The sequence below is a fragment of the Neoarius graeffei genome, chromosome 17 (genome assembly GCF_027579695.1).
Source record: "Neoarius graeffei isolate fNeoGra1 chromosome 17, fNeoGra1.pri, whole genome shotgun sequence".
NCBI classification, from domain to species: Eukaryota; Metazoa; Chordata; class Actinopteri; order Siluriformes; family Ariidae; genus Neoarius; species Neoarius graeffei.
In genome coordinates, this window is record NC_083585.1 from 60,788,418 (window position 1) to 60,807,693 (window position 19,276).

Sequence of the window (19,276 nt, forward strand, 5' to 3'; positions counted from 1 at the left end):
TATGAGTTATAGATCTGAGCAGTACAGCTGGGAAACGGTGCTGGTTTTAATCCCACTGTTTATTCACTGCACAGCTGTAAAACAGCTTTATTAAGTGAAACTGGATTTCACTGTATTTTATGTAATTGTTGTCGTGTAATAAGGACAGTAAGAGCAGCTCTCTGTGCAGCTCGCGCTTTCTGCGGGACTTTATTAAAGCCCTGGAGCGCTGACAGACGTGGCACTGAAACCTGGGAGGTGGAAAAGAATCCCCAAGTAACACATCGAACCGCCGCTTTAAGCTTTACCATCAAATTCACACGCGTACAGATTCGACCTGACGATATACCGACGAAAAGATGACAGTGCTGTTCTTTCTTTCTTTCTTTCTTTCTTTCTTTCTTTCTTTCTTTCTATTCCATCATTTCTTTATCTTTCCTGATTCTTTTTTCTTTCTTTTTGGTCTCTCTCTCTCTCTCTCTCTCTCTTCCATAATTTCCTTTTCTTTCCTGATTCTTTCTTTCTTTCTTTCTTTCTTTTTGGTCTCTTCCTTTTTGGTCTCTCTCTCTCTCCCTCTCTGTCTCTCTCTCTCTCTCTCTCTCTCTCTGTCTATTCCATCATTTCTTTATCTTTCTTGATTCTTTTTTCTTCCTTTTTGGTTGCTCTCTCTCTCTCTCTCTCTCTCTCTTCCATCATTTCCTTTTCTTTCCTGATTCTTTTTTTCTTTTCCATCATTTCTTTTTCCTTCCTGATTCTTTTTCTTTCTTTTTGGTCTCTCTCTCTCTCTCTCTCTCTCTCTCTGGCTATACCATCATTTCTTTATCTTTCCTGATTCTTTTTTCTTCCTTTGTGGTTGGTACGGTCTCTCTCTCTCTCTCTCTCTCTCTCTCTTCCAACATTTCCTTTTCTTTCCTGATTCTTTCTTTCTTTTCCATCACTTCTTTTTCCTTCCTGATTCTTTTTTCTTTCTTTTTGGTCTCTCTCTCTCTCTTCCATCATTTCCCTTTCTTTCTTTCTTTCTTTCTTTCTTTCTTTCCATCATTTATTTTTCTTTCCTGATTCATTTTTCTTTCTTTTTGTGCTCTCTCCCTCTTTCTTTCTTTCTTTCTTTCTTTCTTTCTTTCTTTCTTTCTTTCTTTCTTTCTCCCTCCTTCAAGTCCATCATTTCTTTTTCTTTCCTGATTCTATTCTTTCCCTTTTGATTTCTTTCCCAATTTCATTATTTCCTGTTTTATTTAATTCTTTCACTCTTTCTTTCTTGATTTCATTCTTTCTTTCCTTCTTTCCTGATTCTATCATTTCCCTCTTGATTTCTTTCCTGATTTCATTCTTTCCTGACTCTTTCTTTCCCCATTCTTTCTTCTTCTTTCTTTCCTGATTCCTTCCTTCTTTCTCTCTCCATCATGTTTGCATAAAATGGCTTCCAGTCCATGCCGTACCTGTCAGGACAGATAACACAATAACATCCATCTCCAGTCCTGTTAGACCAGAGTCCTGATCACTGCAGCGGTGTGTGTGATTTACGCCGAGCTCCTCGTCCTGTTTTCACTGTGATGGACAGAATAAAATCCGCTGTACACTCTGGCATAACTGCAGCAGTTTACACAGTGACACCTTCAGAATATCAACAGACTTTTTACTCACAGTTTACCCTAAAACACTTTCAGACGAAGGCGCTGAAGTGATGCCACTCGTAAAAAACATGGGTTCAGTTCCAGGGCACTGATTGCTATTCCCTAATAACACATGTACTGTAACTATAAATGGATAAAAAGCACAACATGCTGCTCTTTAGTGAATTTTTTAAGAAATTGTAATCGTTGGCAAATTGCTGTCGTGTCAGAGGGATAAAACACTTCAGGACGTGCTGTTCTAGGAAAATAATACAATAACTCAGTTCCATCACAGCACGCTGTTATTGATTATTTTCCTGTAACAGCACAATGTGGAGTGTTTTATAAACAGATTAAACAATCAGGGGCGACACTGATGTGAGTGATGCAAGGCTTTTTTCAGGACAGTACTGCCATTAGACTTTATTGATGTGCCATCTAACTGTGTGTGTGTGTGTGTGTGTGTGTGTGTGTGTGTGTGTGTGTGTGTGTGTGTGTGTGTGTGCGTGCGTGTGTGTGTGTATGTGTGTGTTCGTTCTCAGATGAGCAGCTGAACTCCGAGGAGAAAAAGAAGCGGAAGCAGAGGAGAAACAGGACCACGTTTAACAGCAGTCAGCTGCAGGCCCTGGAGCGGGTGTTTGAGAGGACGCATTATCCCGACGCCTTCGTCAGGGAGGATCTTGCGCGCAGGGTTAACCTCACCGAGGCTCGCGTGCAGGTCAGTAAGCCAACATCCTTGTTTTTATACATACACGGCCTGTTCTATAACTGTCGGTACGTTTCAGGGTACGTGTCGACCCTGTTAGTTACCGTCAACTCTGTTATATCGTCAAACCGGGCAATCCATTCACAGACCTGACGATAACAGAGTTGACACTTTCTGCCATTTCGCGTCTTAACTCCGCACACTGACCTCAAACTAGCGACCACACGGCACGTATCAAAACAAAACGTTATGGGTTTTAATTATATTATTGTTTTTTTTTTTTAAATAAGTGAGAGATTCACTCTGATATCACAATAACAGAGTTGACGAATAATTAATCTCCTGCTGGTGTAAAAATCCTCAAAATTTTGTTCAAATTTAAGAGTGTGAGAGAAGAAACAGAACACAGCACACCTCACTGCCTCACGTTCTGAAGTTTCCCGCCAGAGGAAATGACATCACTCGGTGCAGGTGTCATGTGTATTATTAAAAGTCTTTGTGGAGTTTATGCAGTTTTATAACAGAGTTGACAAGAACATTGGGATGGATAAAAAATATATATCTTTTATAATTACTGAAATTTCACATAAGACAGAAAAGACACTTTCTGTGCAGTTGATTTTATAACAGTTAATAGAATAAGCTCCAAAAACCAGATTGTTAGACTGAATCATTTCCTGTTTATTGGAGTTGAATGGATGAATCAGGAGTCGAATACAGCCAATAATGTGGGAGGAGGGGTGGGAGTCGTTTAGTTAATGTTTTATGGATAAATTGGGTCTAAAATGTACATCAAGCATCGCTATTGGTGAACGTTTGTTATAATTTGCGTTATTGTTCAAAATTGATTCAATAAAGATTTGTGGAAAATAACAAAGGTTTATCTCGGAGATGTGAAATGTACCCCGAATTCTAGAATATATAACGAATAGACTTCGACTTCATGCTAAAACTATACTGAAAAGCGAGTCATTTATAATCATGCTATCTGTTATCACTCAGATGAGGATGGGTTCCCTTTTGAGTCTGGTTACTCTCAAGGTTTCTTCCTCATGAAGTCTCAGGGAGTTTTTCCTTGCCAAGTTGCCTAAGGCTTGCTCATCAGGAATAAATAAACGTATTAGGGATAAAATTAGCTCATATGTTTAAGTAAAAATTTAGAAAAACAAAAAGTTTACTAAAAATTAAGGAAAAGAGCACAAAGTTTCGGTGACACTCATACACCGTTATCAAACAAATGTTCGTAAGCAAAGTCAGTGTCAAAACAAAACACATAAAAATAGATTAGCATGATGCTAAACAAAAAGTTTGGCCTGTAAGGAGTCCGATTGCATGTTAAGAGTTGGTCGTCTTTCTCTAATGTCAAGCATTTCGAACAACAAACACCTTTTTCAAGACAACAAACGATTAACAAGAACTTTGTTGTCTGAAGAACGTCTCAGAGTAAATTCGACTGCTTGTTGGAGGAAATGTTCTACATTAGAGAAAGAAGACCAACTCTAGTCTCAATATACAATCAGACTCTATATAGGCCAAACGTTTTGTTTAGCATCATGCTAATCTATTTTTATATGTTTTGACATTGACCTAGCTTACGAACTCTCCCTTGATAACGGTGTCCGAGTGTCATATGTTTATTTAAAGTCTTTAATTTTCTCTAAAGCTGCTTCACGACACTGTGTTGTTAAAAGCGCAATACAAATAAACTGACTTGACTTGAATAAAACACTCCATGTCATGCGGTTATACTCAAATCACCACCATTTTCCATCCAGAGGTTGATCATTTTCCCGTAGCAGCACATCCTGATGTATTTATTCCTCTTCTACCTCAGCAATTTTCCAACAATTACCATTGTTTACTGATTTAACAAACAATCCTATTTCTAGTTTAATGTTGTGGAACATTGATGAAACGACTCAGTTCCTGTTCTCATTTATGTTATAGCAGCTGTAAACAGTCTTTCCCTCACCAGCTGAGAAGCTCCAACCATAATAATCTCCAAAGCCCTCCTTCATAAAGACTCATCTGGGTCAGAAAACTTAATGCTACAGCTTTACCTCTGACTAGTACAAGACACATGGAATCGAGTCAAATACCAAAATAAAGTCAAATACCAGATATGGTAAAGGAAGCTGTTGTCAAAAGCAGTTTTCGAACTGTGTGAAAAAACATGACCTTATCCATTGGGACTTGACCTGATGGGATTAAGAGATGGCAGTGGGAGGGGTTTTCACTCTTCTCATTGAATGGAATGGAAATTTTTACACTTCTCATTGAATACCCCTCCCACTGCCAACCCTTTATCCCAAAACAACAGGACATAATTTTTTGCTGGCCAGTTAAGTGTCCAAAATCAATGGAGCAGATTTAAGTTTTTGTGCTTGATCCATTCCTCAGACTGAACAGAATCACCTCAAGTGACCAAAACGGTTCATCACAATGGGTAAGGTCATGTTTTTTCACACATTCCAACACAGTTCTAAAACTGCTTTGTACAACATCTTCATTTATCTGATATTTTTATTTATTACAATCATGGCAGACAGACTATAGAGATATTATTGTAGCTGAACTTGTGCTGAATACAAAAACGTCATATGACTTTGAAAATACTGCTTAGATTTGTTGAAATTGACAACAAAATCAGAGCATACCAAAATCATTAGAGTGCCAGAAAATACCCTCAGACCCCAGAGGGTTAATAAACACGGGTAAAAACAGACATCAAAACTCCAATTGGACTTTTCCAGTATCAGACTCAGATAGGAGGCGTGGCTTAAAATGTGAAGACATCATTCAAATGTTAATAGATAGTTAGATAGATTTATCAGTTATTCCACAAAATCGCGTCGTACATGAGCTGATATCCGGCGAGGCGCATAGCATCGAGTTGTCTATAATCCATGTACGACGAGATTGAGTGGAATAACTGTTTTATTCTCTCCACATTCACTGGATTTTGAGAAACGGAGCATTTTTATTTTTTGCAAATTCGATAAATAAAAATTTTATACAAAACCTCTGACAAAATAATTTCTGCCTAGAATGTCAACAAACCGGCAAAATGACAGGAGCAATTTGTGAAAAATGCGATAATAATTACTGAAAAAAAAGTGCTTACCATCAAATACATTTATTCCATTTTTTTGGGGGGGGGGGGTCCTTCTTCTTCTTTAGGGTTTTTTTGGCGGTTGACAAACCAACTTAAAGGTGCATTACTGCCATCGGCTGGGCTGGAGTGTGGAACAGGAAATATTGGGGGGGGGGGAAACAGAAAATAAACTATATTCTTTTAGCTATTCCTGTTTCCAATTTTCAAAAACTGTTGAAAACAATTTTTGGGGTTTTGTTTTCAAGTTGAGTTTTTATTTAGTCCTCAGTTGGTTCAGCAACACGCTTCGCCATTTTGTTTTTCTCTACTCACAGTATATGACCTGGATGCCTCCCTGGGGAGGTGTTCCAGGCATGTCCCCCTGGGAGGAGGCCCCGGGGAAGACCCAGGACATGCTGGAGGGACTATGTCTCTCGGCTGGCCTGGGAACGCCTCGGTGTTCTTCCCGAGGAGCTGGCCGAGGTGTCTGGGGAGAGGGAAGTTTGGGCTTCTATGCTCAGACTGCTGCCTCCGCGACCCAGCCCCGGATAAGCGGAAGAAAATGAGATGAGATGAGATGAGATGAGACAGTATATGAGCTGATATCCTAGTACTAGAGTAGCCAATCAGAGCACACAATTGCTCATATCCAGTGAATGTAGATAGATAGATAGATAGATAGATAGATAGATAGATAGATAGATAGATAGATAGATAGATTCACTTAAATCTGATATATCTGATAGACTATGAAAAAAGCCATTATTATTATTATTATTATTATTATTATACATTTCTTTCAGGTATTCAACGCGTCTTTCTCTTTCAAAATTCTCTCAAAATCTTCCGTATTTAACAAAGCAAACCTGGTGGCCATGTTTGTTTACAAATTGCCCCAGTCGTTTGCTAGCATGGAAGTTTTACGTCTCCAGCGTGTGACGTCATGTTGTCTTGACAACCATGCAATATCGTAAACCATATTCAGTGCTCATTATCTATTGGTAGAGTGACATAATACACGTAGGATAAGCGATATGCGAACAATATTGCATGCTATCAAACCAAATGAATGAAACCTGCTAGAAGGGAATAGAACACATTTTTATTCCATCGGAAAAGTGTCCTGTATGGATAAGCTTCTACTTCTTCTTTTGGCTGCTCCCGATTAGGGGTCGCCACAGCGGATCTTTCGTCTCCATTGCCCCCTGTCTTTCGCATCCTTCTCGACCACACCTGCTACTTTCATGTCCTCTCTCACCACATCCATGTATCTCCTCTTTGGCCTTCCTCATTTTCATTTGCCTGGCAGCTCCATCCTCAACATTCTCCTTCCAACATGCTCTGCATCTCTCCTCAGGATGTGCCCATACCATCTCAGTCTCATCTCTCTTAGCGTAATTCCCAAGCTCTCCACATGTGCTGTCCTTCTGATGTACTCGTTATCCTGTATGGATAATAATTCCTGATATTTCACTCCGATGATGTCATTCCCAGTGTTTTCCCGCTGACTAGACGCACATTGTCAAAATGGCGAACTGGTTCAAAATTAAAATTCTTTTGACTAGCTTGTGAATTTATTTATTTTTTTGTGGATGTGTCCATATAATATAAAGAACATTACACGGTGGAACAAAGGTATGAAGTTTATCTTCTTGTGTTGAAAAAAATATGTTCACCACTCAAAAATAAACTTTATATCTTCGCGCGTAACTGTGTAACGTCCTCTATATGTAAACAATACAAAAGACTGATGTGTTGCTAAATACACTGTAACGCTGCGATAACAAACTCCTTGTTGAACGTCCAGATAGTTCGTTATACTGAAAAGTTCTCATCTCATCTCATTATCTCTAGCCGCTTTATCCTTCTACAGGGTTGCAGGCAAGCTGGAGCCTATCCCAGCTGACTACGGGCGAAAGGCGGGGTACACCCTGGACAAGTCGCCAGGTCATCACAGGGCTGACACATAGACACAGACAACCATTCACACTCACATTCACACCTACGCTCAATTTAGAGTCACCAGTTAACCTAACCTGCATGTCTTTGGACCGTGGGGGAAACCGGAGCACCCGGAGGAAACCCACGCGGACACGGGGAGAACATGCAATCCACACAGAAAGGCCCTCGCCGGCCCCGGGGCTCGAACCCAGGACCTTCTTGCTGTGAGGCGACAGCGCTAACCACTACACCACCATGCCGCCCCTGAAAAGTTCTTAATACTGAAATTGTCACATCAGATGGTCACTCTTACGTAAAACAAGACCAACTGTGTTTCATTTATATTTACTCTTAATTCACTGATATATTTATGAAGTAAAGGAAATAAGTCACACTTGCCGTTGTTTGCTTGCTGCATCGTCTTTCTTTTCAGTCCGTCGTGTTGATTGCAGTTATGGATGAAGTCTCAGAGCTTGTTTTCTTTTTAAGTTGAAATTGAATTTTTCGGGATACCGTATTCTTTAGACAAATTTGTTTCTTTCTTACCACGCTTTAGATGCTCCAGGATATGAAGCTTGTCTTGGATGGAGAGTATCTTACATTTATAAGTAACTATGACAACAGTGCTTACGGTGTAAAGACTTGAGTAAAACTGCTTTTAGCTCGTAAAATAAAGTCCTTTTAAGGACTTTGACTTCTTTTGAAGTCAGTGATCACCGTTCTTGATAATTGTTAGTGATCGACACTTAAGCGAGGCTCATTAAGCCTTCATTTTATGGCGTTACGACGTATTGTTAACTCGACTGCGGACTCGATTACTTACTGTTTGTCTCAGGGGGAAGAGGAGCGCATGACTCAGGCTACATCCACACGACAACGGCAACGAGATTTAAAAAAAAAAATATTGCGTCCACATGGGCAACGGATCAGTAAAATATCAGGTCCATATGGCAACGCAACGCTTGCTGAAAACGATGCAATACACATGCCACACCTCTAGGTGCGCTGTAAGACGGTCCCATCGGAGACACCAGAATAATAGAAGAAGTAAGGATGCATGCGCATAAACTATTATGTGCGAGACTTCATATTAGCCACAGTCAGAAAAATCTGTTCGTAAAATTACGTTATAATGACCAAATACAATGAAAAGTATTTTTCCAGTCTCACCTGTGAAAGGTAATCCCATGTGATCTCGTTTGGATGGCAAACCTGTTGGTACAGTTAAACGCAGCACATGAATGAGGCATCTTTATTCTCCGCTTTGACCCATCCAATATGGCGGCAAGGATGACGTATGATTCTACGCGGAAGGCGGCGTCTTTAATGGTCCGGAATAAATTGAATGCTACACGTTGATGGATTAATTTGTTCTTCTACGCCCTTTTTGAGGAATGTATTGTAGGACTTAAACCAACATCTGAAGAGGTGAGATCGTTCCTTTTTTTTTCCCCTATTTTTGCTGGCGGGATTGACTCTGCCCTAAGGGCTATTCTCTCACTCTCTCTCTGTCTCTCTCTCTCTCTCTCTCTCTCTCTCACTTTGCACCATTACACAATAAATATTCACAGTGAAAATATTTTGTAAGCGCGTTTCATGAACCAAGTTATAGGATTTGTTGACAACTCGCATCGAGTTCATTACACTTCTACCCGGCGTGAAGCACTGACAGTCATGTGGTTGTGACGTCATCGTAAACAAATCCGTTCTACTCATCCAGACAACATCGCAACGGCGCCGTTGCCAGATTTTTTCACTCTGGAACCCGTTCTCAAAAGATTTCGTTTTGGGGCACCCAAAACGCCGGTGCCGTGTGGACGCCAGGCCGAAACGATAAACAATTTTATCAGATTCACCTGAATCCGTTGCCGTGTGGACAGGGCCTCAGTGATTTTTTTTTTTGAAGACTCATTGTCGCTAAAGATGGGGGACACAAACTTAGCTCGTTATGTGCGAAAGTTCGTCATAGCATGGTTGCAGTGTATTTTTATTTTATTTTTATTACCCATTTTTCATTTACACTATTTTCAAATGTGATTTTTATACGATTCATTGAAAGAAATGCAAAATAGTAAAATCTCAGTATGTAAAGTAGTGCATGAGGTTTTATTTCTCATGTCTTATCTTTTCTATTTATTTTCATGTGTGATTTTTTTCTATAACACGATTCATTCTATCATATACCGATCTTCACGTGCAGTATGCGTGTTTTCATTTTTAACCTGTGACTTTACTTTAGGGCGGCACGGTGGTATAGTGGTTAGCACTGTCGCCTCACAGCAAGAAGGTCCGGGTTCGAGCCCCGTGGCCGGCGAGGGCCTTTCTGTGTGGAGTTTGCATGTTCTCCCCGTGTCCGCGTGGGTTTCCTCCGGGTGCTCCGGTTTCCCCCACAGTCCAAAGACATGCAGGTTAGGTTAACTGGTGACTCTAAATTGACCGTAGGTGTGAATGTGAGTGTGAATGGTTGTCTGTGTCTATGTGTCAGCCCTGTGATGACCTGGTGACTTGTCCAGGGTGTACCCCGCCTTTCGCCCGTAGTCAGCTGGGATAGGCTCCAGCTTGCCTGCGACCCTGTAGAAGGATAAAGCGGCTACAGATAATAAGCTGAGATGAGACTTTAATTGTCATTAAAGTGCATATCCTGGACCAATTTCGTGGTTTTTTTTATATGAAAGTATGTCCCTTTACACACTCATTCAGAAGGGTAATTTTGCACAAGGCCATCTGTCTACAGCAGAAAAAAATAAAATAACAAAACGTGTCTGGAAAAATCCCAAGGGAGTCTGGAGCCAGATTCGTGACGTCACCTGCGGAAGCGCCAGCAGGCTGCGCGAGCTTTGCACGGTTTCAGTGCACAGCCTGTGTAGACCAAGCGCTCCCATTTCTCTCTCATTGTCCGGTCTTTTGGAAAACGATGAGTACTAATCCCATCAAGATTGGTGTTGCTACACCCTCCTATGATACATCTGTTAACCATTTTAATAGTTACGCGATAACGTTGAAGAAATGTGCAGAAAACCACCAGGTCGTTTTCTCATAAACAAACCAGCGCTGACGTAAGATTCAGAGGGAGGCGTCCCGCACGCGACGTCACGAAAATCAATGTTTGCTGGGAAATCCAAATGCCGAGTTTTTTCAGAGGCGGACCAATTCGCCTCAAATGGCTCGATTTCAACTGCATTTTTCTGGTATTGCGCTAGGTAAAAAAAATGCACAAAATATGACATATTTGACCAAATTTTAATATAAAATAGGAGCATTACATTGATCTTGCTCCTGAATGTACCCGTGATATGCACTTTAAAGGCAGGGGACATGATCTTAGTTCGTTATATGCGAAAGTTTATAGTCAAAGAGTTTGTTATAGTGTTATAGGGTTGCAGTGTTATTTGTACAACAGTTTAATTATCCTGAGCATCGATCACTCACCAAACTTGAAGTTCCAGGGGGTTTGTCAGATTTATTTAAAGGAACATTACAATTACAGACAGTATACAGGACTGAGAACTCAATCCAATGTAGAAATACACTGATCCGATCAATGTTCTCGTCTTGAAAAAGAAAGCTATGTTAATGTTATGCATTGGAATAATTACAGAAAGTGTCTTGGAGATTAGTGTTTACACAACAGATATCCTGTACAGATAAATATACAGAATACTTGATATAAATCCTGATGATATGCATTGACTTGCATTTGTTTTTTGTCTCATCTCGTCTTCTTCCGCTTTATCCGGGACCGGGTCGCGGAGGCAGCAGTCTAAGCATGGAAGCCCAAAGTTCCCTTTCCCCAGACACCTCGGCCAGCTCCTCGGGAAGAACACCGAGGCGTTCCCAGGCCAGCCAAGAGACATAGTCCCTCCAGCATGTCCTGGGTCTTCCCCGGGGCCTCTTCCCGGGGGGACATGCCTGGAACACCTCCCAAGGGAGGCGTCCAGGAGGCATCCAAAAGAGATGCCCGAGCCACCTCAGCTGATTTCTCTCGATGTGGAGGAGCAGCGGCTCTACTCCGAGCTCCTCCCGAGTGACTGTGCTTCTCACCCTATCTCTAAGGGAGCGCCCAGCCACCCTGCGAAGGAAACTCATTTCGGCCGCTTGTATCCGCGATCTTGTTCTTTCGGTCATTACCCAAAGCTCATGACCATAGGTGAGAGTCGGAACGTAGATCGACCGGTAAATCGAGAGCTTCGCCTTTTGGCTCAGCTCCTTCTTCACCACGACGGACCGGTAAAGCGACCGCATCACTGCGGAGGCTGCACCGATCCGCCTGTCAATCTCACACTCCATCCTTCCCTCACTCGTGAACAAGATCTCAAGATACTTAAACTCCTCCACTTGAGGCAGGACTTCTCCACCAACCTGGAGAGGGCAAGCCACCCTTTTCCGGTCGAGAACCATGGCCTCGGACTTGGAGGTGCTGATTCTCATCCCAGCCGCTTCACACTCGACAAACCGCCCCAGTGCATGCTGAAGGTCCTTGTTTGAAGAAGCCAAACCATTTGAATTTGTTTTTTGTTTTGTTTTTTATCCCCCGCTGGCTGAAAGGGCCGAAGGGGGATTATGTCGCAGTGATGTCCATCTGTCCGTCCGTCCCGGGAAGAATGCTCACCTTCTGAAACAAACTCCTCTCATAATGTTTGGAGGAATTTCACGAAACTTGGCAGGATTCTTTGTTATATGTCGGTAATATGCAGATTGCAATTTCGTTAAATTGGGTCACATTTTACCAGAGTTACAGCCCTTGATTAACAAAATTATACTTTGACAATTTCATGAGTGTGTTTTCCTTCTGAAATCAACTCCTCTCACAATTTTTAGAGGAATTTCACCAAACTTGGCAAAAGGCATCGTTATATGTCGGTAATACGCATATTGAAATTTTGTTCAATTCGGTTGCATTTTCCCAGAGTTCCAGCCCTTGATTAACAACCTTAATTTCATGAAGGTGTGCTTGCCTTCCGACATCAACTCCTCTCACAATTTTTGGACGAATTTCTCGAAGTTTGGTAAAAGCCCTTGTTATATGACGGTAATACGCAGATTGCGATTTAATTTCGTTTGTGGAAATTTTCCCAGAGTTGTGACCCTTGATTAAATAACTCGTGCTTTGACAATTTCATGAGGGTGTACGTTCTTCTGAAATCAACTCCTCTCACAATTTGTGGAGGAATTTCACCAAACTTGGCAAAAGGCTTTGTTATGACAGCTATACGCAGATTGAAATTTTGTTTAATTTGGGCAAATTTTCCCAGAGTTATGCCCTTGATTATTAACAAACTTGTACTTTGACAATTTCATCAAGGTGTGCTTGCCTTCTGAAATCAACTTCTCTCACAATTTTTATCCCCCACTGGCCAAAAGGCCTGAAAGGGGGATTCATTCATTCGTTCTGTCCATCCTATGGAGGGTGCTCACCTTCTGAAATCAACTTCTCTCACAATTTTTGGAGATATTTCACGAAACTTGACAGGATTCTTTGTTATATGTCGGTAATACGCATATTGCAATTTCGTTCAATTCAGTCGCATTTTACTAGAGTTATGGCTGAGTTGCCAGCGGGGGATATTGTGCTCTCAGAGCACTCTTGGTTCCCCTGTCGTATCAATGTGGAGTGTTTGTTATCGTTTTCCCCACGTATGTAAATCTCTGTCTCTTGTTTTCTCAGGTGTGGTTTCAGAACAGAAGGGCGAAGTTCCGGCGTAACGAGCGCGCACTGCTGGCAAGTAAAAATGCCTCGCTGCTCAAATCCTACTCCGGAGACGTGACATCGGTGGAGCAGCCGATCGTACCGCGGCCAGCTCCGAGGCCGAGCGATTACCTGTCCTGGGGAAGCTCACCTCCATACAGGTAACATCCCACATCACGAACAGCTTCAAAACCGCTGCAGCTCTGAGGATAATTAGCAGATTTATTATATCTTCTTGAAAAAAAATATTTGTTTTTATACCAGAGAGGTGCTGAATTCTGGATTCTGATTTGCCTCATTCAGCGTTAAATGTAGCTAGAGAACAGGATAAAAAAAATTAGCGCTTTTCTCATGCACACATGACATAGACCTTGTGAAAATACAAATGGATACATCAGGATCTTATTCACTATTAAATTTTCATTTTAATGTCTCATTAAATGTCTGAATTCAGTCCAGCATTCAACACTTTTGAAATCATGCCACATGTTCAAACTTTTATTCATTTTATTTATATAATTTTATTTATTTTTTTAAATCTCGGGAACTGAGGCTAAAGCTAAGGTCTCATTTAGCCAGAAATCACTTCACAGTAGACGCTGGAAGATGATTTTGAGCCTTCCGGGGGTCAACCAGCACGCGTTCCAGGCCCTTCTGTGGGAATACGTGAGAGCCAGGGAGCGACCTTGACAATCTAGAGGGCGTGGCTTCCATCCTTGGGAAGTTTGGTCATGTTGAAAATTGCCGGAGATGAATTCATTCGTCGCATCCGTGAGCATCCTTGAGGCATACGTGAGGCTAATGTGGGCTACCAGGGGTTACTGTAGCAACCACTGAGCTCAAAACGTTCATGGAACAACATTCTGAAGAAAGTGGAAAGTTTGCTTCGAGGGAGTGGCTTATTTCGTCTTGCCATGGCTGTGTTGTACTGTATCCGTGAAAACCGTACACATTATCGTAAGGCCATACATCGCTACCACCATTGGTTTTACCCATGGCTTAATTTGCATATTTACTCCACCCAGATTTATGTGACAGAGCACCTCCAGAATCTGCTGGAATGGCCACGGTAGCCCCAGTCATGGTTCTCACAGATTAACCGGCAATGTGAGACCTTAGTGTAAGCCCTGGAGTCTCTCAGCTAATCCAGAAATATCTAAAAATCCAACCTAGCATGGTTGCTTTAAAGCAAGCAAAGAAACAAAGCTAGCATGACATGTAAGCTAGTATCTTAGCCAATATGAAAAACTGGAGAAATTTTCCCTCTGTGCATTCTAGCTAAGGATTTAAAACATAAAAATAATATATTTTACTCAAACACACATGCTAGCTAGCTAGCAAGAAGGCAGGTGATCATGCTAGCTATGCTTCCATCTAGCTAACATTCGGCTAGCTTTTGCCAAATTAGACGAAAATTGTGGTGACTGGTTTAGGATATTTGTTTTTGCATATTTTTTTGTGGTATGTTTGTCATCATTTATATATTTTTTGTGTAATGATGGTTCTTAAAAATTGGAACATATATCCATCAGTATAGCACATTGTAAATTTCAGACACATATTTTGTAGTTCTGGATAAACATCAAATTCTGTGATCAGAGTAACGAGACGTTTCGTGGTGTTTGTGTTTATGTTTGAGTCACGTAATTCACTTCTGAGTTTGAAATCCTGACCTTTCCTCTCCAGTGCCATGGCCTCCTACTCGCCATCGTGTGCCAACAACAACACGGCGCAGGGCGTCAACATGGCCAACAGCATCGCCAACCTGAGACTGAAGGCCAAGGAGTACAGCATGAACCAGGTGCCGACCGTCAACTGAGAGAGGAAATGGAGTACAAACGCGGGCGACGTGTGGCACCGAGCTGCCATGATCCCCAACAAAGACCTTTCACACCAATGTTTTTCTCCATGTGGACTCGAAGGCTCGCAAGAAAAACATGTTTAAAGAAAACTTCTAAAGCAGCGATTGACGTCAGTGGCGGTCATATTTTTGGCAGAGTGGGGAAAACTCGACTCGACTCACCTCGACTCTGGAAAAATGTGAAATGGAAAGCGTGCGTTTTCACGTTTGCTACGGCCGCATGCACGTCGCTCCTCGAGGAGGAGAATTTACTCTCGAGTTCTGGAGACTGAACCAGCTCCATGGAAGAAGGTTCTGGAATGTACCAATGCAAATCCCATGAACATTCAGGACTTTTCCTTCACTTCTCCCAGGATGTAATCAAGACCACAGACTGGACTTTTTTTTTTTTTTTTAGGAAAAATGTACCTTTGTAATGAATATACTAAGATTTCTCCTTTGGGTTTATGTGACTGACATGCATTTTAAAACATGTCAAAACATGCATAGGTCTCCACACACACACACACACACACACACAAACAGGAAGTGAACATATCATACACACATACACAACACCTCGCCAAATTGTATACATTTAATACAAAAAAAAAAATACTAGGTGTGGAAAAGGTTGACCAGTCGACTGACCAATCAGAGATCTCGTCTTAATATTTCCCGTACAGCTGCACTGAGTTAAAATATCAGTCACAGTGCCAGGAAAGGAGGCGTGGCCTGTATGCCTGTCAGTCCCAGTCCTATAAAGGAGGTGTGGCCTCTGTGCTTGTAAGTTTGAGAGATGTATGGAGTTGAAGCTCTGTTTTTTCTTATGGCGAAAAGAAAATATCACTTCGTCATCTTTCTTAAGACTTGCCTTATAGAGGTTTTTTTAATGCTTCAGTTTTCCCTTTAAGGGGGCGGGGAAAGATGAGTGAGGTGTCGCCAGGGTGGAAGGCGCATCACGTACATGCTTGTACACGATCAGCTTCAAAAAGTATATACAAAATATGTAAATCTTTTGCAACTCATTGAGGGTGTTAAAGACCTCAATTTGACTCCCTATATGGGAAGGAGGCGTGGCCTCTGTGACTGGCAGTCCAATTCAAGGAGGCGTGGCTTGTGTGTGTGTGTGTCAGTTGAAGAGGAGGTGTATTCTGTGTGTCAGTTGAAAAAGAGGTGTGGCATGTGTGCCTGTCAGTCTAAAAGGAGGTGTGGCCTGTGAACCTGTCAGTCTAAGAGTAGGTGTGGCTTCTGTATATGGCGTTCAAGCTCTGCTGTTTATTTTAATTTCATTGTAATCCATCATTCGCAGTGATTAGTGGAAATACAGCAAGCAACATTTTTTCATTTACAATAATATTTTATAGTAATGGTAATTTTCTTTCACTTTTTGCATTATTTCTTTCACGTTTTATAACCGTCGTTGGTATGCGTCAGTTTTAGCTGGTTTTATTGAAAAGGAGTTGGAGAGAAAATAGTGAGGGAAAGCTAGACAGGAAGGCGAGTCGTGTACGCGGTCAGCTTTTAAATATTTATCTATAAATACTGCATCAATACAGAGTGCTCAGTGTTTTATATTTTCTCTTTTTCATCAACATTAAAAGACCTTGATCTGATTTCTGTACATGCTGTCAGTCCCAGTGAAGGAGGCGTGGCCTCTATTGCTATCAGTCCCAGTCCCAGTGAAGAAGGCATGGCTTCTATTGCTATCAGTCCCAGTCAAGAAGGTGTGGCCTCTATCGCTATCAGTCCCAGTCCCAGTGAAGGAGGCGTGGCCTGTATGGCTGTCAGTCTCAGTCCCAGTGAAGGAGGTGTGGCCTCTATGGCTGTCAGTCCCAGTCCAAGTGAAGGAGGTGTAGCCTCTATAGCTGTCAGTCCCAGTCCTGGTGAAGGAGGTGTGGCCTATATGGCTATCAGTCCCAGTGAAGGAGAAGTGGCCTCTATGGCTGTTAGACCCAGTCCCAGTGAAGGTGTGGCCTATATGACCGTCAGTTCCAATCCTGGTGAAGGAGGCATGGCCTCTATGGCTGTTAGTCCCAGTCCTGGTGAAGGAGGTGTGGCCTATATGGCTGTCAGTCCCAGTCCTAGTGAAGGAGGCATGGCCTCAATACTTCTCAGCCTTTAATGAAAGAGGTGTGGCCTCTATGGCCATCAGTCTCAGTCCCGGTGAAGGACGCGTGGCCTATATGAGCATCAGTCCCAGTGAAGGAGGTGTGGCCTCTATGGCTGTCAGTTCCAGTCCCAGTGAAGAAGGTGTGGCCTCGATACTCCTCAGCCTTTAATGAAAGAGGTGTAGCCTCTATGGCTGTCAGTCCCAGTCCTGGTGAAGGAGGCATGGCCTTTATGACCATCAGTCCCAGTCCAGGAGGTGTGGCCTCAATACTCCTCAGCCTTTAATGAAAGAGGTGTGGCCTCTTGTGTGCCTGTCACTCACAGCTGAGTCAATTAAAACTAAACCAATAAATCATTTATGTCCATCTTGCCGACATCAGATCTTTAATTCTGTATGATATTATCTCAAAACTAAAGATCTCCAGGATCAACCCTAATATAATGCAATAAATATGCAGGTTCTTCTGAATTAAATACCAATTCTATATAGCTCATGCACTGTGTGTGTGTGTGTGTGTGTGTGTGTGTGTGTGTGTGTGTGTGTGTGTGTGTGTGTGTCTATGAGGCCTTTACCTTTGCCTTTCTTTTTATATATGGCCTGAGTATATCTGAATCTGTAATATTCATATGCAATAAAACATCTGCAAGCAGCATCATGATGAAGGATTAGTGTGTTGTGGAACAGAAATACTTTCTCCATTCATCATGCAGAAATATTAACAGTAATGAAGAACATCATCTTTGAGCTGTTGCAGGCGACAGTAATGAATATTAAAGCACACACGCACACACACACACACACACACACACACACACACACACACACACACACACACACTTCGTTTCTTCAAAGTTTTAGAATAAATTAGAGGGGAAAAAAAGCATGCTTTCTCATACTTGGATGACTCCGATGTTAGGGGTCCAAGCATATGTTGCTTCTGTAAGGGCTTTTGTCTTACTAAAGACTTTATTATTATTATGATTTTGAATAATCTTGTATCTTTAAAGTAACTCCATATGGGTTGTCAGTTCATACAGTTTTTTAAAAAGGAGGTCCAGATGTTGCTTCCATGTGGATAAAGAACGACTAAAAGTCATTCCCTGTCTGACCGACTTTTCTCTGTGAACACAATAAAAACTACACCGTGACTCCAGGGGACTTTCTGTGACTCTCTAATCATTCCTTCAGCCTCCAGTCACCACCACCTTGTCCTCGTCCTCCCTCTTCTTCTCGAGCAGGAAAATAAGAGATACCGCTTTCCTCTATTTCTGTGAGATCTCACAAGTCCACTTATGTATTTATTTTGGATATAGATCGCAGGAAAAAAAATCTTTTAAGACCGAGGAGAAAAATAAGCTGTCCTGGCCCTTCCAGAGATCTAGTACAGTGTTTTATAACCTGATGATGGACTCCTTGGTGTTAAGCGCAGAACTCAAATTCATTCAGAGCGTTCGCAAGGCCATGGCTGTTCGGCTTTTCTTTCTGTTCAGCAGGAATGTTTACTTTCAAAACACAGTGTTTATGGCACAGGAAGCACTCGTTTGAGTTTAAGTGGCCGCAGGGTGTTTTCTGAGCGCCTGACACAGCCTTGTTTATGTGCCTGGCGACCCCCTCGGTCTGCTGATTACATGTGACCCCAGATGACCTCAGAGACAGTGAGGGAACCAATAAAAGGGCTTGGGGGGAGGGGGGAGGGCTCAGAGGACGAATAGAGAGAGAGTAAATCAAGAAGCAACACTGCGACCAGGCAGTGAGAAAAACAGAATTTCACCATGACGTGGCGAATTTCAGAAATAAAACGATGAGGGTGAGTGCGACTGGATAAAAGCAGCTCGTTCATTTTGTTTACCAAAGACAAAAGACAACAGTCACACCCGCTTCTCTTTCTGCTAATTTCTATTGGCTCACAAGACAGACACTTGTGCATTCCCATGCCAGATAAAATAAAAAATAAAAAAAAACTAAACTGTACCTATCTGTGGTGATATCATTATGTTTATCTTTATATTTCATACACATTTGCCTGGAAATGTCAAGTCAAGACAAAGTCCCTCTCATGCCAGAATCTGGTCTTCCCAGGAAGTCTCCTGTCCCAGTACTAACCAGCTCTTTAAGGCGTATGGGTGTGGTGCCAATCTCCATTTCCATAGCCCTTGGCCTCTTGCCTATACAGCTTGGGTTACAGTGGGGGGCAGGTCCTCTGGTAACCACGAGAGTTTGACTTCCCTACTCACATCTGTATTGCAGCGTGCCTTGCCAGACGGTCATAGGTACCATTTTTATGATTGTCTTTGGTATGACCCG

The 19,276-nt window shown here is 42.0% G+C and overlaps 1 protein-coding gene across 1 annotated transcript in view; it reads left to right on the forward strand.

The window, feature by feature from the left end:
* LOC132864363 (paired mesoderm homeobox protein 1-like) overlaps positions 1-18,125 on the forward strand; it is a 28,245-nt gene extending 10,120 nt beyond the window's left edge. The window contains exons 2-4 of the mRNA XM_060897777.1: positions 2,135-2,310; positions 12,999-13,180; positions 14,706-18,125. Of these exons, the coding sequence (XP_060753760.1) occupies positions 2,135-2,310; positions 12,999-13,180; positions 14,706-14,838 (491 nt within the window). The 3' untranslated portion in view covers positions 14,839-18,125. The remainder of the gene's footprint in view (positions 1-2,134; positions 2,311-12,998; positions 13,181-14,705) is intronic.
* Positions 18,126-19,276: the final 1,151 nt, after the last annotated feature.